General features: G+C 43.0%; 1 protein-coding gene and 1 long non-coding RNA gene across 6 annotated transcripts in view; one reads left to right on the forward strand and one right to left on the reverse strand.

The window, feature by feature from the left end:
- CEP55 (centrosomal protein 55) overlaps positions 1–6283 on the forward strand; it is an 18596-nt gene extending 12313 nt beyond the window's left edge. Inside the window, exons 6-9 of one of the 3 annotated variants that reach the window (XM_010974293.3) lie at positions 1252–1565; positions 2884–2955; positions 3648–3773; positions 5137–6283. In XM_010974293.3, coding sequence (XP_010972595.1) covers positions 1252–1565; positions 2884–2955; positions 3648–3773; positions 5137–5337 — 713 coding nt within the window. In that variant the 3' untranslated portion in view covers positions 5338–6283. The remainder of the gene's footprint in view (positions 1–1251; positions 1566–2883; positions 2956–3647; positions 3774–5136) is intronic. The other 2 variants (XM_064488227.1, XM_064488228.1) reach the window with 2 other exon arrangements.
- On the reverse strand, positions 5114–15793 carry LOC116155821 (uncharacterized). Of its 3 annotated transcripts, none has more exons than XR_010381958.1 (5): positions 15670–15793; positions 15131–15266; positions 14781–14915; positions 13576–13744; positions 5114–5191 (listed from the first exon to the last, which is right to left on the reverse strand). It is a non-coding gene; the product is annotated as an uncharacterized LOC116155821 (long non-coding RNA). The 3 variants fall into 3 exon arrangements; XR_004139714.2 differs by having other exon boundaries at positions 15684–15761; XR_010381959.1 differs by lacking the exon at positions 5114–5191 and adding an exon at positions 6883–7607 and having other exon boundaries at positions 15684–15761.
- Positions 15794–22983: the final 7190 nt, after the last annotated feature.

Consider the following 22983-nt stretch of genomic DNA (forward strand, 5'->3'; position numbering starts at 1 on the left):
TCTGATACAAGAGGGTATAAGGCACAGGGTAGAGGGAGCTTGCATCTCTGAAGGCGCATTGTTTTCTCCCCTGTGCATGTCCTTCCCCTCCTGCAAAGTCCTTCTCCAGTTTATTTCCCCTAGTACTGGCCTTATCACCGACTGTCTTTTTACTCCGCTTCCCTTTAGCACGAATTTATATCACTCCCAAGAGAAGGATTACATTTTATAGATGACTCTTCAATCATTTGAATCTCACCCTAGAAGTGAGGTGAGGTCCCTTATGAGTGATGCTATCTTTTTGTCAAGTACTTTGCAGCTTCCTTGACATTCATTGATCCTTTCACAAGAACCCTGAGAGGTGGGGCAGGAAAGATCCTCTGTCTCGTGTTACAAATAGGGAAGTAGATTCAGTCGTTCTGGGGGATGAGCCAGGGAAAGAGAAACCCCCATACAAAGCACTCATTTAAATGACTGACAGCCCTGGTGTGACTGGAACGTTGAATTACATAAGACAAGGCTAAAGAAAGCCCAGCAAGACTCATAATCTCAGAGCTTCACATTTGAATATTTTAAATGAAGCTAATGTTAAAAAAAGGGGGGGGGGTGAATATCTCTAGAGATAATTCAAAGCTGTTTATCCCTAAAGAGGACAAAGTTACTACTGTAATGCCTTTATAAGTTTACTGCACATAAAAGTAGAATTTTAATGATGGGTGAAGTCTAGTTTTTTCCTTTGGTAACAGTTTTTCTTTTCCCTTTCACTCTCTTGCTCTCTGCCTCTCTTCTGCTATCTCTCTCTCTCTCTGTGTTTTATCAAAGTAATATAAGCACTTGTTAAAATAATGTAACCACAGTACAGAAGGCCCTGCCCCACCTTTCCCATGCCATCCTAATCCCTATTTCTTCCTCCCATCGGGGAAGCTGCTTTTAGCATTTCTGGTTTTGATTTTGGTAACTACTCTGTATCTTTAAATGATGAGCTAATGTCCTTATTTGTTGATTTATTTTCTTTAGACATTAGTGACTTTCCCTCCCTCAGAATAATTATATTACCATTTCTAGTTCTTCTCTTTATTCATTTTGTAACTTCAACCTGAACTTCTGTTTCTTGTTCTGTCAAATATCAACCAGAGCCCCTACCTCTTCACCCTTCATTTTAGAAAGTGAGGAAATAATGTGATCTTGTTTATAGAAACATACTGACATTTTTTTTTTCAGGAAGATGATCTGTTTTATAAAGTGAGTTGTGCCCTGATGTGTTTGTCATAGGTTGTCTTCAAGAAGAAAAGCAGAAATTTTACAACCATCTCTTGGCAAATGCAAAAAATGATCTTGAGGTGCAGCGACAAACCATCACTCAGTTGAATTTTGAACTTAGTGAATTTCGAAGAAAGTATGAAGAAACCCAGAAAGAAGTTCAAGATTTAAATCAACTGCTGTGTTCACAAAGAAAGGCAGATGTACAGTATCTGGAAGATGACAGGCATAAAACAGAGAAAATACAAAGGCTCAAGGAAGAGAATGACCTTGCCAGGGAAAAACTTGAGGAAGAGAAGAAGAGATCCGAAGAGCTCTTATCTCAGGTGGGTCTAGCCAACAAGGTTTCCTAGGGTTCATAATTCAGATTTTACATTGTGCTTACTAAGTGCCAGGCACTATTTTAACTGCTTGGGAACCATCAAGGACAACAGAAGTTCCTGCCTCCGACCCCCAAAGCAGTTCGTATTTAGAAGGGAGACCATAAACACATATCTAAATAAACAAGTAAACTAAAGAAAATAAAACAGGGTACTATGACCAAGAGAAATTGGGGGCCAGGTGAGGCATCACTGAGGAGATGGCATTTTGGACAAAGACTTGATGGTGAGAGGGAACCAGTGAGGTGAGTGATGGCGGGAATTCCCTCCTGGCGAGGAACCCACAAACACAGGTTCTGAGTGAGAAGGAGGCAGGTGTGTGAGACGCCAAAAGGGGTGAAGTCAAGAGGGGATCCAGGCTGATTCCTAGGCTGGTGCTGTGATCGTGATGACACTGTGCCCAAGTTAATTCAGCAGATGCCGCCCGGGTTCTCGTTATGCTCACAGCATGATCCAGGAGGTCCGTCTCAGCAATCCTGGCGCTACTAAGTTAGGCTCATTAGAATTGAATACTACTTCAACAGAAGCTCATTCATTTAAATTTTGCTCAGTAGCACAAAATAATGGAAAAAACATCATTTGGAGTCCATACCTGGTCTCTAGTTCTGGATGTGTGCCTTCAGAAAATCAACTAACTTCTCTGATATGCAGGTTATACATGTGTGAAATTAATAATCGTAATAATAATAACCTCTTCTTGCCTCATGGAGCTTTTGTGAAGGTTGAGAGAGTGTGAAAGTGCTTTTTGTAAATTAAAGGGCGAGGTAAATGTTAATTATTTCTGCTATTAGAATAGTAATTTTTTAAATCCTCCAAAATTTGAGAGAGAAAAAAATTACTCTGTGATATTTGCCTCCTTGGTCTTTACCACCCTCACTTCTGCCTGCGGCTACGAGCAGTGATATTTATGAGAGATTAAGCAAAAATGATTGAGAATTTTGCTCCAGCTCTGTGGCCAAGGAGGCAAGGCATTGCCAACTTTGTTATCCTACTCAGAAATATTAGTGGCTGTCAGAACCTGCCGGAAAGTGGATGTGTCCACAGCAGTTTAGTGCTTTTTATTAACTTTCAGCGTGTGCTTCAGGGAACTCTCAGCCCAGCTGCTTGCATAGGTCACCGTCAAACCCTAGTGGAAATGGCTCACCCAGAAGAGTAGGTGTTACCCGGGTTAGAGCTGTGAGACTTGTGAGCCTCTCATGTCTGGGTCAAGGTCAAGCCCTAAAAGGTCACGTGTGACAGTGTTGGCTCTCTTCACATCCTACAGGTCCAGCTTCTTTACACGTCTCTGTTAAAGCAGCAAGAGGAACAGACAAGGATGGCTCTGTTGGAACAACAGGTACTCAGTGGGGTTGCTTCTAAAGTCACTGTAACCCTTTAGAAAATGGAATTTTCCTCATGTTTACACTATTCTATGAAGAACCATTTGAAAGTTATGAAAAATGCTTTTTAAAACCTTTAACAAAAATATTTAAAGTGACTATCTGTGCCAGCCATGTATACCTGTTCCTGTCTGTTGGCTAAGCCAAATTTGCTGAGGTGAGATGGTAATTTTCTTGCCTTAGCAAATTTTATTCTTCCCTAAATGAGTTCTAGTCTGATATGATGTTCCTTTATAGGACTACCAGAAAACCTGAGAACTCAAAGAGGTACCATTTATTCTCTGAATATAGACCAGAGATTTTTAGTCTGTTCTAAACCAGTGAACAGCCATCTCTTTCCCCTCTCTCCCTTCCTCACAAAAAGGGGGATATGGAGGACAGACCCGAACCAGCAGCTTCTTCAGCTGCTCTTCACTCACTGGGACCCCAAGCTGTGGCTTTGCTCCTTGGACAAATCTTCTCAATTTATCAGCATCTCACTGTGCTCAGAGGAATGCTTGCTCTGATGGTACAACATACTTTTGCTTCTTGTGATCATAAAGAAATACAAGCCTCCAGTCAAGAAAACTAGACTATATATATATATATATACATACACACACACACACACACTAACTGTAATTGTCTTGTCCTGGGCAATTTTTTCCAGATGCAGGCATGTACTTTAGACTTTGAAAATGAAAAACTTGACCGTCAAAATATGCAGCATCAATTGCATGTAATTCTTAAGGAGCTCCAAAAAGCAAGAAATCAGATAACGCAGTTGGAATCCTTGGTGAGTCTGGCATGATTCAACTAAGATTTATTTTCATCTTTTTCACCATCTTTCCATTTATATGTCAAACCAGTTCCCAAAGCAGGAGGCTACAGCATTTGCCCTTTGAGCATCAGTTCAGAGCACCAGTCAGAGGGACATTATGTGCCTCTTGGTAATGATAACATTACCAGTGCCTGGGATCATCCCCTACCTGCCTCAGGCGCTGGGATTCTAGAAGCTCTAAACAGTGCCTGGCCTGGGGATGCAGGGCGCAAGGCAGGGCAGTTGTAGATCCTAAACTGAAATTATGTTTTTCTATTTAAAAAGAAAGAAAGAAAAAAAATGCTGGTTTTAGAGATAATGGACTATTACTGTCAATACGCTATTTAGGTATATTGAGTTAAGCACATTCTATAGATTACTCTGAACAAAATCTATAAAAACATTTACCTTTTAAATAACATTGTTTCTATAAGGAAATGGTTTTTGACTTACCTATTTTTGTCCTACTAATAAGCTTTTGGACCAAACCTCTGTGTGTGTGTGTGTGTGTGTGTGTCCATGTCCCATTAGCACATATATTATATATCACTCTAGCACTGCCGAATATCTGCAGATGGTAGAATGTTACGTATCGAATTCCTCAATTTTCAAAAGAGAAAAAAGCAGTTGTTAAAAAAAAGTCATTTGTAACTTCTTTATGAATAAAAGAAAATATATTTTTGACCCCGTTCTCTAGTATGCCATGGATTTTGACCGTTTATAATATTTGAAATTGATATTTAGAATTAATTCCTTTTCATGACTGTTTTTCAAAGTTTAGGAAGCCAGAGGGTATACAAAAGAGTCCATAATTTTCCTGTACTTTTCTTTTGTGTTCCCACTGTTCATCATCTTCCTAGTATGTGGTAAAATGTTCATTTTTAAGCCTTACTGACTATTCTAAGTTCCTCAGGAAAAGAACATGAGCAAGGGAAGTCACAAAGGAATGGTGCAGTATCTTAGTCATTTCTGTGTATCACCTGTTTGACCTGCTAAAATTCTTTGCTGCACTTAATTCCATGTAGTTCTTTATTGCTGAAGTTGCCCCTCTTTTACAAACTTAGCAGATTTTCTCAGCCCTGCACACAAGCCCACCTTTCCATTTGGCTCTAAGCATTTAATAAAACCTATCTATATGAACACCCAACCCTAGTACTTCCTGGATAATTTGGGTTATTTATAGCCAACTTGTGTGTTACCACCATAATACCAATGAGCAGAGATTGAAATGAAAATCAGTCCAGAAGACTGAAGCAACTGGAGTATCTAACAGAGCAATTAGAACTGCTGAACAGGAGGCCTCTATACAAGCCGTGTTCATTTGACGTTTATTTTTCAGAAGCAGCTTCGTGAGTTTGGTTTCACAGAGCCATTAGTCACCTTCCAGAGAGAGACTGAAAAAAAAGTAAAAGTCGCGTCACCAAAAAGTCCCACTGCCACACTCAATGAAAGCCAGGTGGGGTGTCCCAAGTGCAACATCCAGTATCCAGTCACCGAGCATCGAGATCTGCTTGTCCACGTTGAATACTGTTCCAAGTAGCAATATCATTATTCTTTTGTTTTTGTGTCAAAAGATTCAATACTGTATCTTTCATTAGCGTATGGACATTTTGAATTACTTATTTCACCTCAGATCAGAAACAGCCTACCTACCTTTGAGACTCTGGCATAGGACTGAATTATTGGTTTTTGTTTTTTTGGGTTTCTTTGCCTGCTTTGCATCTTCCTTGGCAATGATACCTCCCTGAGATGGTTCATCTCCAGGCTTCGGTGACAGAATGTGAAGAGCATTGAATGCTGAGACGACTAACATTTTGCACATTTAAAGTACTTGATGGAGGCAAGATAGTTCAAGTTATACCAATGAGCAAATATTTTATGTATTCAAATTTTTAAAAATCAAAGGTAATTAACCAAGGATCTTATTGTGTTAGTATTTTTTTAATCCAAGCACTTAGTAAATCTACAATTCTGACTTTGATGTCCATTGTGAAAAGATGGCGATACCTTTTTTCAGTTTTTTTCCTTTCTACGATAGAGTGGTTCTTAGAAAAGTGGAGGATTTTCTTGATCTTCATTGCTGCTTACTGTTGAAACGATGAACCTAGCTCTGTTTTAAGCACAAAGCAGAGTCTGTTTAAGGACTACTCCCAAGTAGCACACAATGTTTTTTTCAAATGTTAACTGGCCGTAACTTTAACTTGAATTTCATTACCATGTGTTGGTCATCTAAAATTGTTAAAATGAATTTTAACAAAACTGCCTAGCCCTATCTTTTGATTTGCAGATGTTTTATTTATTTATTTTTGGCACACTTGAAAGCTAGGCAATGCAATGAGCAGATTTTTGCTTATCTGAATATATATTTTTATACATGTGTGTGTAAACTCAAAATCTTTTTATTTCTTCAGGTTTTCTAAAATGCTTAACACTGGGCTACTGTTAGTAATATAAAGGAGAAAAGAATAAAATTATTTAATACATTTTGCTGTGTGTAGTATATATGTATATAGACAGGCATTCTGAGATTTCTACCCCAAGAGAGGTGCCACAGAGTTATAGGTAAACATCCAGTGTAAAACAGTAAGGTGGCTGAGGATACACTGGAACCAAAAACTACATGAAGCTCAGAAAGTTTAGCAAAATGCCCATAATCATTTAAAAAAAAAGACATTCTTGGATTTCAAGTTCCAAGTTCTCTCCAAAGCTCATCTTCTCTCCACCAGAAAACCCTTAACGAATTCTCCAAACTCAGTATTCTTAAGTGATAACATGCCTAGGTAACGGGATGTTTCTTGAATTAGAAAAACAGCCAAACACAACCGGTCTCTTCCGTCCCTCTAAACTGGGAAGTTCTGCCCTGTCAAACCCCTCCACCTGCTTCATGGATCCCTGCTGTACCAGTTCTGCAACACCTTCAATTTCATTCTTCAAACATTTATTAAATGCCAACTACATGCAAGGCTCTGGGCTAGGTGTTAGTGACTCAGTGATAATAAGTTGCAGCCCTATCTTCACAGTCTAGTAGAAGAGACCAACATCCGAACAGGTAAGTATAATACGTTGTAGGCGATGCTGTAAACTAGGTGTATGTTGGGGGCAGGAATTCATTTATTTAAACCTTGCTTTATTCTAATCAAGATTGAAGTCTGACTTTTCAAAGATACAAGCCTTATACTATGATAAAATTTAAAAGAAGTCAGAAATAGCAATAGTAAAACAAGTCTAAGAAGTGAAATGGAGCTGCTCACAAGGGTAGCCCCACGGCAGTTCATGGAGTGCTTCTGAGAGGTGAGCCCTGAGTTGCAGGCCGAGCTCAGAGAAACAATCCTGCACCCCCTTCACAGCTGATCTTCAAGAGGAACGCCACGACAGTGATCCTGGTTTTGAGATTATAGGATTTCTCTCATGTGCCTTTGTAGAGAAGAAACCATGTAACTAGAGGTCCATGGCCTTAACAACAGCTTTGTCTTAAACAACAGGGCGTTCCACTCTGCTGGAGAGGAGGTGAAAAATGTCATGTGCAGAGGTAATTCCGTAATCAAGGGCAAGCAATGCCACGTTCTTGGTATGTAGGTCTCTGCTGCTCCGGCATATCCCAGAGCAAATTTTAGAATCAGGAGCCAAGTCAAAAGCTGCCTCTAAAAGACCAGCTGGGAAAACAAAGAGCCGGCCAGCCAGACTGTGGAAACTGGAAAATGCCTGTTTTCACCCAAAGAGGGCGCAGCTGCTCAGCTCCAGCCAATGTCCTATGTGAATACAAGTCCAGTGGCGCTGATCTCTATTCTTTTCAGATTTTCCAAGAGAAATCTGGAATTTTAAAATTTTTCAGTGTGAAATCTCTCAATTTTTAAAGTTTGGAAAATTAAAAAAATTTTAACACCATGTGGACCAAGCACAATTCCAATTTGTAGCCTTTGTCTGGGGCAAAAAAAGGAGTGACTAGCTCAGCCTGAGATGCGGGCAGGAAGCTAAGGCAGGCTCTCAGTTTTGCCCACTGAGCTAGGACTGAGGTCTCCCCAAGTCCAGTTCAATCCAACAGGCACTGAGGGACACAGGATGAACACAGTCCTCCTAGACTGGTCCCTATAACCTACCATCTGACTTTCTTTTGTGGCTACACTTCTCACACAGAGCTTCTTAGCTGCCAGCATTTCCTCACTACCCTATGGTCCCCAAATCTGACAACTAGGACTGACAGCTGGAAGGGAATGTTATGGCTGGGACTACAAGGTCATCTGCTTCAGTATTTTTGGTCTAGGAAACCACCTCACCCTTGGAGTGTGTTGAAAATGTTAATTCCTTGGCCTCCCCCAGATATCCTAAATCAGGGTGTCTGGGGACGGAAAGCATGGAACATGCATTACTAGCGAGCTCTCTAGGGCATTCTGGTGTATTGCTGAACTAGTCCAACCTTGACTTCCTGATGAAACAAGAGTCCCAGAGAAGGGCTTATCCAAGGTCACGTAGGCAGGTTAGCAGGAAAGAGAGGGAGGCACAGACTCCCAACGGCACTGGTTGTCAGAGCCCCTACCATTTTGGCTTGTGTGCCATGATTCCTGCAAAATTACTCTTTCCAAGAACCCCAATGCTCTATCTTCCTAAGGCAAATCCAATGGTTTGTTGGTCTGGTTCTCTGTATTTTTTCTTATCCTCTGTGCTGTGCTCTCTGCTTTGAATCTAATGATATTTTGTCTTTGGATGATTGAGTGGGAAACATGAGTCAGATATCGAAGAGTCCAGTCTAGTTGTGACACCCAAAAAAGGTGAATGGTCAGGACCAAGCTAGAGGTTTGCCTAGAATCTGGAGAGATGATGAAGAAAGGAACAAAGAAGGTAAGCCCCGGGGCTCATCCTGTGGTCCATGAGCAGGGAGGAGCACTCAGACAATGAGTTGGGTCTCCCAAACCAAGCAACCAGAGAAAGAAGGAATGGCATGCACTGATAAAGAGAACTAGTTAGCATCTGATAATAACCTTCATCTTCTTGTCTGCTAGACTCACTATATCGATTTAACCCCAGGACCAGCATATCTTCCACTACAACGTTTTAACAAGTATTACATGTAAGTCTCCTGAAGGAATCTCACCCATTTTAGGGGATGTACCAGGCACTGATCTCATCACTTGACTCAGCAAACATTTAACCCATCTGCAATGGGCAATGTGCAATGCGGGGCACCAGAGATGGAGAGGAGGGTACAGCAGCCAAGCCAAGGCAAGATGGACATCAAGGCAGGTCAATGACAGCTCAGTGAGGTAAATGCCCCATCAGAGGTCAGTCCACGGTTGAAAGAGGAGAGGCTTTCTGAAGGAGGTGATGACTAAGCTAGGTTTAAGAACACAAATAATGTTCAAGTTTTAACAATGTTTGTTCCTGGACTTAAGTTGAAAGTGAATCATTAAACAACTTACAGGAAAATATGGCCTGTGTTCTATCAGTCACTTTCTGATGACAGGATGAGGGTGTTGAGGAAGGGCAGTTGTGTAGAGCCAGATGGTGACACAGTGAAAGGTGTTCCTTTATATCCTCTTAACTTAATGATGTTGACAGGCATGCGACCGCAAAGATACAGAAAGTAAACTGTTTTGAATGTTGAATATCAGAGGAGTAATAAGCAAAGATTTCAATGAAGGAGAAAAAAAAGAAAAAAAGTCAGCTTTGCTGTTTGATTTACAGATTTTGTAGAATGCATCAAGGCACCTTGTGTTGATTAAGAAGATGTACATTCTCACTTGATTTTATAAGGCAGAGGTAAGTGGGGGGTTGCTGGGGGGCTGATACCAGAGGATTAAGAAAAAACTTCTGGAGTATGTTACTTTTAGTACAGATTTCACAGTCTCTCACATTTGCACATATGCTATAACAATCAATCCTTTCTCCTGAAGGAAGTGATTCTTGTTTATTGGAGATCAAAAAGGAAGCATCTCAAAATTTAAATTTTATTTTGTTTTGCTGCTTTGGTGATTTCAAGGAAACATGTTCTACTATGGAAAAGGCTCTGAAATCCCTCCACTCTAAGATAAGAATGTTAATGCCTGACCCCACGATCTTCCTAGGCTATTGTGACAATCAAAATCCAATTTATTTTAGGGAATCCTGTGTATGAAGCGTTGAAAGTGTCCCACACAATGTGCTTAAAACTTCCTCTGTGTTGTGTCATTTTATCCTCACAGTGACACTACCTGGGAACTTCTGTTAACTGTTCCATTATATAGATGAGGAAACTATAGTTTAGAGAGTTTAGTCCCTTGTCCAAGGTCACACAGCAAAGAGAGTGTGAAAGCCAGTGTTTGACCCTGAGTGTGACTGCCTCTTGAGACAGAGCTGTTACCTCCTACATGATCTGCTGTTCTATCACCTTAGAGCCAGAGAATGTACGTGAAGGCACACTGCAGATGAGTAAATACTGTCCAGGATTATTATTTTTCAACAATGATTGCAGTGTGGATGAAGATGAAGACAAGAGATGACAGTGACATAACCTGCCCCCAAGAACAGCCATTCATTTTACTCGCCCATTATAACCCCAGTCCTCATTCTCATTTGTAGCTAGTATCTGTCCAGATACATTCAATTGCAAATAACATAAAAGTCTGACACCCTCAGGACATTTATTGTTTGTTAGAAAAGAGGTCTGAAATCAGACAATCCTAGTTTAGACCAGCAATTTCACAACGTAAAGGCTCTGGGCTGTCATCTCTACAGTCGTCTTGATTCTGTACTCATGCTCACATAATAGCTGCTGCAGTTCCAAACATCACAATCTAATAAGACTTCTTTTTTTTTCACTAAGAAGCTGACAGCCAGCCAGGATAATGAATGGGCACTTCTTATATGTCTCTCCTTTTATCCATTAAAAGAAAATTGATTATAAATGGAAATATCCATCCCCAAACTCCACAGTACACTTCCCTTGTATCTCATTGAGTAGAAATGGCTTACAGTGTATTAGGATGGGCCAGGCTAGGGGTACCAAGTCAAACCTGAAATCTCAGTGGCTTAATACGGTATAGGTTTCTTTCTTGCTCACCTCACAATTTTTGTGGGCCCAGGCCCTCCATCTAATAGCTACACCACCTGGAACTTGAGGCCTCCAAGGTCAAGGCAGCAAAGGAAGAGAGATGAAGACGGTGGCAGTACTATCTCTAAACTGTGCCAGACCAGAAGTGGTGCACTCTGCTCACATTCCTGTTGGTCAGAACTTGGTCCCACCGCCCCACCTCCTGCAGGGTGGCTGGGAAGGACAGTCTGCCCAGAAAAAGAAACAGTGTGAAGAACACATTGCACCATGTGCCGCTCGTGGCCACCCTCAGCTGTCCAAGAAGAAGGGGCTGAGGAGTGGCTGCTGGGCGGGAGTCTGCCACTCCATCTCGTCCACCTGCTCCCTCACCAGCCCAGGCAGCCTGGTTCAAGATACAGCAGGGAATGTCCTTCTCTGGGCTTCCGTGCCATGAGTCCTACGCCTCCCTCTTCCACAGTACTTTTTTCTCAGTATTATAATAATTTTTCACTTGCCTGTCACTCTCTCCCTCCAGCCACCCCTCCCCCAACAGAGTGTAAGCTTTTAAGCTCAGAGGTTGTCTTCCTTTTCCATCCCTCATGTCTAGACTAGGGTCTGACACTGGTATGTGCTCAATAGATGTATTTAGAGCAAGTAAATGAGGGACTTTTAGAAAGGATGGTTGCAAATATTTGACTCTCTTTAAGAAATATGTGGCTCTTATCTTCAGAATTTTTCATAGCACCACTGAGGAACAAGAAGTATGATTCAACCTTTAAATAAACATGGGTGCAAAAGAGACTATGCAGCAGACCTCCTGAGTGTGGTCATAAATCAAGCAAATATTTGATCAGTGACATCAACGTATGTAAAAAATTTTATTAAGGAAAATGACTTTTGGAAACCCACTTCGAATATCTTGTCTGGTCTTGGGATTTTAACCAAAAGTATATCTCTAAGACTGGGAGTGTGCCCCAGTGATGGTGGCCAAGGTAGGGGGCAAAAAACTTAGGGTATTTTGATATATACATTTTAAGAAGTTTAATTAAAGGAGCCAAATAAGTGAGGCACTTTATCAGCAGGGATTGTCACCACCATTAGAGTTGAAATGCATCAAGGACTATGTGCCAGATGTTGTGCTAAGGGCTTTACGTGCTAATATTATCTAATGTGATCCTCTCAGCAGTGCCCCGGGGCAGGTATTATGCTCATGCCCATTTTACTGCCTGGTATAGTAAGGTTCAGAGAGTTTAATAATTTACCCAAGATCATAGGGCTGCTAAGAGAGTGGTGGCAAAAATTAAGAACCAGGCTATCTGGTTCCAAAAACAGCAACTTTCTTTTTTAATTCAAGCACAGTCGATATACAATCTTGTGTTAGTTTCTGGTGTACAGCATAGTGATTCAATTATACATATATTCTTTTTCATTATAGGTTATTACAAGACTATAGTTCCCTGTGCTACACAGAAGGACCTTGTTGTTTACCTATTTCATATATAGTAGTTTGTATCTGCTAATCCCAAACTCCTAATTTATCCCTCCCCCTCATTTTCCCCTTTGGTAATCATAAGATCGTTTTCTATGCCAATGAGTCTCTTTCCTATGAGGTTTATAAATAAGTTCATTTGTATTATTTTTTTTTAGATTACACATATAAGTGATATCATATGATATTTGTCTTTCTCTGATTTACTTCACTTAGTATGATAATCTCTAGGACCATCCAATGTTGCTGCAAATGGCATTATATCATTCTTTATATGGCTGAGTAATATTACATTATATATATATATATGTATATCATCTGTTGATGGACACTTACGGTGTTTCCATGTCTTGGCTGTTGTAAATAGTGCTGCTATGAACATTGGGGTGCATGTATCTTTTCAAATTAGAGTTGCCTCTGGATAAATGCCCAGGAGTGGGACTGTTGGATCATATGGTAAGTCTATTTTTGTTTTTTTAAGGAATCTCCGTACTGTTTTCCACAGTGGCTGCACCAAACTACATTCCTACCAGCGGTGTAGGAGGGGTCCCTTTCCTCCACAGCCTTTCCAGCATTTATCATTTGTGGACTTTTTAATGATCGCCATTCTGACTGGTGTGAAGTGATACCTCACTGTAGTTTTGGTTTGCATTTCTCTGATAATTAGCAATATTGAGCATTTTTCTCATATGCCTATTGGCCATCTCTATGCAAAGACAGAAATTTTAACCATTAAGCTTTAGACTTGCTCCCAGATTCAGGGTCCTAGAAGAAAATGTGGTGGGTGTTTTACTCATCCATTGCAGTGTAGCAATACAGCCCCAAACCTGGTGCCTTAAAACAAAGATATATTACTACCTGTCATGGTTTTGTGGATGGACGGGGCCAGCTGGATGTTCTCTGCTGGAGTGTCTCCTATAGTTTCAGTCAGATGGTCTAGCTTTAGAAAGTCACATAGTGTCACTTTGTTTGCATTCTGCTACTTAAAAATGGGACACAGAACAAGTCTAGATTCAAGGAGAGAGGACGTCATGTAAGGGAATGAATCTCAGGAAGTATCCTTCCTTGGGGCCATTTTGGAGACTAGTTACCATGGGGGACAAAGCTAAGCGAGCGAATGCAAAGTGTCCCTGGCACGTGTGTTGGCACTGACCTCTTAGAAAGGACTTTCACATCCACTTCTCTTGGGCTCTTTCATAGCCTGTCAGGCAGGCAGACTGGGGGCAGGACTAGATCTCTGCTTTATGGACGTGGACACTGCCACTGAGTGAAATTAAGTGACTTACCAAAAGTCATACAGCTTCTAAATGTGGGCATTGAGTGTGGACTTTGGTCTTCTGGACTTTGGTCTTCTTTGGATTCCTAGCCCTGCACACTTCATAGGTTTTTCCTCAGCTGCTCTTGGCTCAGAGTTCTTGGTCCTTAGAAGCAGGAAGGAGTAGACAGAGGCTCCACCTGCAAAAAGTAATCAAGAGGAAGGAATCGTGGGTCTAAGTTGAAAAAGAAAAAGGATATCAAAGTTGTAAGAGTTTTAAAACATAATAGCAACTAAAACAGCTGATGCAGGAATGGACACAGATCTATTGCTCATGGGAGTATCATTTGGTGCAAACTTTCTGGATATGCAATAAATGTCAAAAGCCTTAGAGTTTTGCAAAACCTTTGACCCAGAAACTCCATATCTAGAAATTTTTCTGAGGATATAGTCATGAATATGGACAAATAGTTGTTATGATGTGTCCTGTAGTATTTTTGCTAACAGAGAAAAATTAGAGACAATCCCAATGTCTAACAGGAGGGGTTGTGCTAAACAATGGAAGACCATTCTGTCATTAAATTGATGTTATAGGAAACTACTTAATGCCATGTAAAATGTTCATGATGTTATTTATGGGAAAAAGCAGGTTTTAAATCAGTATTATATATGTCATCTGTAATATAAAAAACCATACATGTGTCCACATACACAGAAAAAGAGATAAGAAAGAAAGAATACCAAAATGCTAATAGTAGTTCTTTTAAGGATGGGGGAATTTTATTATAAAATTATATATAAAATTTTATATTATAAAAATTAAGGTTATTTATCCTTTATTTTATTTTTCATTCTCTATATTTTAAAATTGTTTATAGCATGTATTACTTTTATAATGAATTTTTGAAAAGGAAAATAGGAAAGTGAATTAGGAAATATAGAGGATTTTAAGTTAATTTCAACAAACCAAGTAGAAGGTATACATAGGAGATATATATATATATAAACGTATATTTAACATTATATTTGACTCTTCAAATGCTTTTTAGGTCAAGGTCTAATTTGATTTCTGTAATTCAATAAGGGAGACTGGATGGGTATTATTATTTCTGTTTTGCGATGGGAAAAGCAAGGGTCTGTGATTAAGTCTGCAAGTCAACCCAGCTAGTGACTGAAAAAAAAACCAGCACTAGGTTTTAGGCAACTAGTTAGGCAGCTAGGGTTGCTTCCACCTACCCAGAATCACCTTCCCATCTTTGGTCTCAGCATTCTGACTCTTCTCTGTAGGCCCTGCCTTCTCCCAGTCTTGGTGCAGATTCCAGGCGTGGGCATGTGACCCCAACCCAGCCAATGAGACCATCCTTGGGAACCCTGCCAAAAGTGTTAGAAAAAAAGTTTGCTGAGTTTGTAGGAAGTAGGCAAGAGCTACTGTGGCCTCGGTGCTCCCAGTGGGGGATGAGTCGCCTAAAACAGAACCAGTTCAGAGAATGGAGTAGGGCAGTGAAGACAGATGTCCAAACATGGTTTTTGGGTACCTGGATCCTACCTGTGTAAAGCTAGATCCACCTACTGGGCTTTTTGCTTACCTGATCCAGTACATGGCTTTTTCTCTTTCTTTCTTTTCCCCCTCCTCCTTCTTTTGTTTGTTTAATTTTGAGTTGAATTCCTCTTTGTTGTAACTAAGACCTCTGACAATGTACTCTCCAGTCTCAGTGTTCTTATCTGTAAAATGGAGACATTAATAGTAAAGCATTGCTCACCTCCTCCAAGAGTCAATGCTTATCAAGTGCTTGTCAGTCACACAGTGAGGGGCAGGAAATGCCACCTATGATTTTTTAATGAGTTAGGAAAGACTAAATTCAGAAAACCTCATCCTCTCCGCCCCCCCCCCCCCCATTCCAGAAAGAGAGGAAGGGAGAGAGGGAGAGAGAAAGAAAAAAAGAAAAACTTCACTCTTAAAAATACAGAGAATCGAGTCCTAAGTTATAGGAAAAGAGAAAGTGCTGTGTGAAACTTAAGAGGGAAGTTGCTCTTTCTTAATTTATGGTCGGTGGAGCAGAGACTCCCGGCAGCAGGCCCCGCCCCCATCTCCTTGGCACCGGACTGCCGGCCCCACCTTCCTTACACACACACACTCACTCCCTCCCTCAGGGTCCCTCTTCAATGCCAGGTGATGCTGGGCCCTGGAAAAACGTTGTGTTGGCAACTGTTCGAAATAACAGGAATTTCGAGGGCGGAAGAGAAAGGGGAGGTGCCGTGGTTGGCGAGACGGAAGTGGCTGATTTTGTAATTCAGAGCAGAGAGAGGGAAAACGAAGGAGGAGAAAGTTCGCCAGGCCTTACAGCCTGCGTCCCGCACTGGTTGGTTATAGAAAGGAAGGACGTGCTGCCTGCGCTCAGTTCAGGCTGCTGTTTTTCTAGGAAATTGAGACGCTGGTGAAACCAGGTCAGAGGGATGTGAGGTTAAGAAAAACGTTAGCACAGGAGGTGCAAAATTCACGCGCAAACCGGCTCTGTTGGATTAAACAGAAAAAGGCGTGAAGAAACTCGCAGGACCTCTGGGGGGCGGGCCAGGGAACTGGTCTTCGAGGCTTCCAGTCTGGAAGTGTCCTCTCTGTGGGGGCTGCTCCAGTGGACCGTCCACCCCTCAGGGCACAGACACCGCGCTCACCTCACACCGTTGGTGCTGGCCACTGGGTGCTGGAAACCCCACAACAGTGCCTGAAACCTTTGCCCGCAAATGGATTCTGTGCCGCCCCAACCCTCATGTCCTCTCTCCCAGAGTCCAAGTCTGCCGTGAGGTGTCTGACTGGCTAAGCCTGCGGTACATGCCTTGTTGCAAGGGGGCTGGGAAAGCCAGTATCAGCCATTGACCCTGGGGAGGCTAAACCCATAATGTGGGAAATTTCCCAGTCACAGGATGGGATTCAAAAGGACAGCCATCAAGTATGTCTACATCCCCCAGCAGCATGTCTGTAGCACACGCGTGTGTGCACGTGCACGTGTATGGAATTGGAATATGATATATCTTAAGGTCTCCTTTCCAGGGTGTTTTCATCCTTGAAAATCCAAAGAACCATCCGTCAAGCCTCCACCAGCAGCAGGAACCCAGCCTCCTCATGTGGGTGTCACTCAGCATCTCTGAGCTCAGGCCGCAGATCCACATACCATCTGGTCCCCACTTCTCCTTATGGCTCTTTCTCCTCCACCCTCTGAAATGAAGAGCTGACACACTCCTCAGACATGCCAGGTCCCTGGGGAAGACACTTTCTTCTAACTCCACAGAGCACTTGGGCTCTGATTTGTCACAGCCCCTCCCCTTGGGACTCAGCTCTGGTTTTCCCTCTGCAGAAACAAAGGCCCATTAAAGCAGCCTCAGAGATGAATTCAGCTACCAAACCTAGATGCAAAAACAGAAGTTTTTTTTTTTTTTTTAAAAAGCATTGTGTCTTATTGCAGATGGAACCCTGTTTGTGGGGAGAGAGTTGAGAAAATTCTCTAATGGATTTCTCCGTTGGAAAAGCCCAGAAAGCAGATTAAGGGCAATGCCCCGGATCAGTCCCTGCCCCATACTCCAGATAACCGTGCCCGTCAGGAACCCCACAGGCCCGGAGGAGGGGAGGTAACACACTGGGTGGGGACTGATTCTCTTCTTCCTTGGCTTCCCCACGTCTACCCTTCCTCTCCTCGTGATGTCTGTGCACTGCCCCCACCACCCACCCCAATTCATTTCTGCACGAGACTCAGTGCTTGTCTGTTGAATGACTGACCAGCTCCTCTGTGCATCCTGCTTGGGTCTCCAGGAGAGTCAGCTACTAGCCCCACCCACATCCATGACATTTCATCCAAGACCCCTTTGCAGTATTTACTCGGTGGTCCCATATTCATCTCTGTTTTGTGAGTTTCCCTTTAGGACGGAGACAATATATCATTCTCTGTGGTGTCCTCGACAACTGGCAGAGTGCCTGTCAGTGCTTTTGAATGGAAAGAAGGCAAGACGGATGGGTAAGATGGAGACCTGAGCTTTGAGGGGCAATGGTGATTGTAGCCAAATGCCACAAGGGGGCAGCGTAGAGCAGCTTTTCGAGGCCTCCGCAGACTCTTGCCGCCAGACCCTGAGTCTGCCGCATTGGGCCTCACCAGCCATGGGAGCAGGCCCCTCACCCTTTGCCCCACTGAGCGCTTCTGCTGCCTCATCTGCAGAATGGGAGACTGTACCACCTGCCCTGGCTAGCTGTCCTCAGGAAGAGAGAAGAGCACGGATGTGAAAAGGTTTTGTAATTTGGAGGTCTTTGCTGGTGTAAATCCTGGCATCCTTGTTATTGCCATGGTGTGGGCTTGTGCTCCTGGACTGAGTTCTCCTGGAGGCCTAGAGCAGAAGTTCCTGGACTTTGGGACCTCACAGGTTAGGATATTTTTTCTCTTATAAATCACAATTAGTCCCTTATAAATTACACACAGAAAAATGGGGTTTTTTACATAGGGTTGTTTCTTCTTTTACTCTGTCCAAAAAGAAAAAGTTTAACCAAAAATTCTGCAGAACATAATCTTACAATAATAGTGGATGTATTTAGCCTCGTGAAAAACTATGTGGTCTATATTTTTCTTGTTTCACTTCAGACCAGTGGAAAGCGAAGCAAGGACAGGCTTCTGGGAGTCCCTGCTGGAGAGCGTGTATGGTTGGGTGTGTCTCACACTTTACAGCTAAGCCCTGGGCAACTGAGAGGTGTGCTAAATACACCACGAGGCAGCCGTGTGCACTGGGGGAGCTGAAGGACAGAACAGGATAATAATGTTCCAGGAAATTTTTTTAAATGCTTATTACAAAATAGTGGGTGCAACCTGATCCCCAATTTGTAAAGTAATCGTTATGTCTACAGACAGCCTCAGATGCACAGAGAGAAAACACTCACTACACAACAAAATCCCACAGGGTTATCTCTGCCTGGAAGAATGATGGTGACATTTATCTTCTCTGAGTTATTTCTTGTATTTTCCAAACCTTCCTGTTTTATAATAAGAAACATAGAACGAATAAAGAAGTAAAAAAAAGAAACAGTGATGCAAGAGGAATCTTGCAATATACTGTGTAAGACCTTGGCCGATGGTCTTCCTGGGACACGCAGAGTTCCAGTGAATCTGCATCTCGTATTGCTGAAGGCTCCTTTGGGCTTGTACTGGTGTCACCACCCCCACAACTCTTCATATTTCCAGGGCTGGGCCTGGTGCCTAGCAGGCGGTAAGTGCTCCATCAGTGCCTGCCGAGTGGACTGCTTACCTTACTAGGCTGGCCAGTCTGGCTCCTTCCTGGTTAGGAAAGGGTCCCACCCTCTTTGTCTGCCTCAGGAGACCAAATGTAGTCACACCAGGACTCCACTAACAGCAGTCAGGCCTGGCCGTCAGCTCTTCTTTGTACATCTCCATCCTCACAGTTGCTCCAAGGCCGACCCCCCGCACCCCTATCTCCTCAGGCAAGATTCCCTCAACAGTCAGCTTGAGGACATTCCCCAGGCAAATGGTCAGTTTGGTGGGACACATTCTTGCTCAGTTAGCGACCCCGATGTGACACGTATGGGGCTGGGTTTGAAGGCTGGAGCAGAAATCACCACCAAGTGGCAGGAAGAGCCAGTGAGCAGGGCCCTTGCTGCACAAACCCACAAACCATGAGGTGGTTCCCTGCTGGACGCCCATCTGAGGGGCACCTGCAGGGGCTGAAATGCAGCCAGGCTCTTCTCCCCAAACTCAGAGCCTCGGCTGCCTCCACCTTGCCTTTTCCTAAGTGTCTGCTCAGAGCGGGCCCCTTTTTCTAATGTGTATAAAGCATGGCATGTGCTGGCTGTGGCCGGGCCACTGGATTTTATTTAAACATGCCTGCCCTGCGTCCCTAGTGTGTGAATACTTCATAGCCAGTGCTGATCGCCACTTGGGCTTAGCTTTTCCTTCCTTCCTTCCTTTCTTCCTTTCTCCCTCCCTCCCTCCCTTCCTTCCTTCCTTTTTTTTTCAGGCTTAGCTTTTTCATTTTTCACTGTCTACTTAAATTTCTCTCTTTTGGCTGATGGGTGTGACATGAACAGCAGGGGGATTACAGGCCTGAGGGACCCACGAGCCCTTGCAGTTTCCCGGGAATGGCCTGGTTCTCAGGCCTCCCACTTTGCACTGTCAGAAGGCCATTCAGTGCCTTGTCTGCTGGGGAACTCTGCTTGGGCCTCCTTGAAGAAGGAGTTCGAGGTGGTCCTCCCTGCACCCCACTGGCCTGGTTGAGGTGGTTGCCCAGCTGTGAACACTCAGGGCAATTGGGCCTGGCGTCTGGTCCTGCCTTGATAAGGTGGGAGGAGCAGAGGCAGGAGGGAGACTTAAAATCTTCACGCAGGGGTGAGAGCCCTTTGCTGTCTGTTCCAGAATAGATCCTCTTTTTGCAAGGAGATGCTCTGATCTCTGCAAGGCCTTATGTGTCAAACTATAGATAGATAGGTAAATCAGTGACCTGTCGATCACTCACAGAGCGGTTTGGAGAGGAAACAGCGGGCCGGTAAGCATTTTCATACCAACTTATAAAGTTTTTCCAGAGGAGAATTAGGTAAACCACACCCAGAAAAGGTCCACTCCTCCCGTCTGGTTAAAAATATAAAATAAGCAGGCGTAGAAGTCAACCCTCAATGCAGCTTTCCCTTGAGCTCAGAAACCAGACCGTCCATATGTATGCCTGGTGGATCCTCGGCCCTATTTCTACCGCTTTATCTAAGAGTGGGCGAAGGAACCTGAAGCTAACAGGACTTGACCAGAAGCAATGAATATAGCTCTCAGCGAGGCCCAGTCTGTGGTTTCCTGCCGTCTTGTCTCGGAGGAACATGTGAGGTCGATCCACCCTGATGACTCTGCACCTGGCCCTGTGCACCAAGGGGGTTTTGCAGCTGTGGACACGTGGGCCATAGCACAAAGCTGTGCCTCCCCCGTGGGTTGGTTCAAGGGGCTACAGAGTTTGTGGTGGAACTCCCACCCAGAAAACCATTGCATTTCTGGCTTTTGCCATAAGGTGGGACATCACAACGGAAAGCAACAGTAAGCGGTGAAGTTGGCTGAGGCCCCAAAGGGCATAGCCCCTAGTACAGAGTTTCTCATCATTGGCATTTGGGGCTGGACGATTCTTTGTTGTGGGCTGCCGTGTGCATTGCAGGAGGTTTGGCAACATCCCTGGCCACTCCCCTACCCACTGGGCACCAGTAGCAACCCCCTAGTGTGACAACCAAAGAGGTCTCCAGACATTACCAAATGTCTCTGCGTTGGGGTGTCTGTGTGTGTGTAACCCCCCCCCCCAGCAAAGAAGCACTGCTTTAGTGGTTAAGAGCAGGCAGACTGCTCAGATTCAAATTCCAGTGCCTGTGACTTATAGGAGCACTGAATGAGTATAAAAAAAAAAAAACCATAAAAGTAGGCTGCCCACATAATTTATCCTCCAAACCAGGCAATTTGAGAGTGGAAGAGTGTTCTAATAATAATCTCCTAACCCGAGACGGTCTCAGCAAACAGGGATGTGTGGTCAGCCCTTAAGTCCATACACAGTGTGGACTGACCCAGTGTCCCCTGGATGACTGCTGTGCTAAGTGCATTACAGGCAGGAACCTCATTTAACGCCCCCAATCTGTGAGATTGGTATTAATATTATACCCTTTTGATATATGGGAAGACTGAAACACTTCAAGCTTTAAAATAACTTGCCCAAGGTCACCCAGTGAGCTGTACAGTCAGGATGCTGGTCCTAGCGGGTGAGTTTGCAAGCCTGTGTTCTTTTTTAAAATTGAAAAATTTTTTTATTGAAGTATAGTTGATTTACAATATTGTGTTAGTTTCTGGTGTACAGCAAAGAGTTCAGTTATACATATATATGCACATATTCTTTTTTATATTCTTTTCCATTATGGTTTATTACAGGATATTGAGTATAGTTCCCTGTGCTATACAGTAGGACCTTTATCTATTGTTGTTTATGTATTTTGTATATAGTAGTTTGTATCTGTGAATCCCAAACTCCTAATTTCTCTCTCCCCCTTCCTCTTTCCCCTTGGATAACCATAAGTTTGTTTGCTATGTCTGTGAGTCTCTTTCTGTTTTGTAAATAAGTTCATTTGTGTCATATTTTAGATTCCACATATAAGCAACATCATATGATATTTGTCTTTCTTTGACTTACTTCACTTAGAATGATAATCTCTACGTCCATCCATGTTATTGCAAACGGCATTATTTTATTCTTTTTATGGCTGAGTAGTATTCCATTGTGTATATATGTACCACATTTTCTTTATCCAGTCATCTGTCAATGGACATTTAGGTTGTTTTCATGTCTTGACTATTGTAAATAGTGCTGCTATGAACATTGGGGTGCAGGTATCTTTTTGAATTAGAGTTTTCTCCAGATACATGCCCAGGAGTGTGACTGCTGGCTCATATGGCAACCCTATATTTAGTTTTTAAAGGAACCACTATACTGTTTTCCATAGTCCAAGCCTGTGTTCTTGGGGGTCCTAGGAAACACAGGGCTACTCAACATCTATCGAACGCCACATGGACTATTAGCTCTGGATCATTTGCAGTTTCAACATTAAACCCATTTACAAAACTGGGTTTTCGGGTGTTACTGTGGTGAAAAGCAGCTGCAAGAAGATCAATGTGGAGCAGAAGATGAGAGCGGCAGTGTTCCATGGATTTCCAGTTTTGTAGAGCTCAATAGGTAGATCCAGCCCCTTAGGGAGTCATTATTTGAGAAAGAAGCAAAAATTTTATTTTTCAATTCATGTTTGTTGTTTTCCCAGATGACTACTAAGTTATAAGGCCATAAAGTCTCATTAGGTCATTTGGACCCAGCTGCTTAATAAATGGAACTATCAGGTGTTTCTTTTGGCCTAGGGGTGCCATGAAGTTGATGTGAAAGGACAAAGTTTGGGAACCTCTGCCCTCACCACTTTGCCATGAGGAGAACTCTGGAGGGAACTTCTGATGGAGAAGGCTTTCTAGCCCAGAGACCCCACTCTGGTCGTCCACTCGGGAAACCTCTTCCTGTCCCTATGGTGCATGTGTGCTCACACACACGCGCACGCACGCACGCACGCAGCTCTCCTTTCCCTCACACAAAAACTAATATACCCTGGCCCCAATTAGACAGTTCTCAAATCCCACTTGAGTTCCCTTTATTTCAGTCTCTTGCCCTTTATAACTGTGTCAGGAAGCAAACTGCTTTTCTTTTACTACCTGAATTTAGTCAAGGTTCAAGTTGAAGGTCTCCCACTGACATGCAGCCTGCCCTTCAGGCCAGAAGGTCACATTGTCAGCTCAGACTCCGAATGCCACAGTGATAAGAAAACATACAAATGCATCCCTGGCCTTAAGCCAGACAGCACTTCAGGCTGGTGCACCAACTTCTTAATAAATACACAGAAACGATT

This window comes from Camelus dromedarius, chromosome 8 (assembly GCF_036321535.1).
Source record: "Camelus dromedarius isolate mCamDro1 chromosome 8, mCamDro1.pat, whole genome shotgun sequence".
Taxonomy (NCBI): Eukaryota; Metazoa; Chordata; class Mammalia; order Artiodactyla; family Camelidae; genus Camelus; species Camelus dromedarius.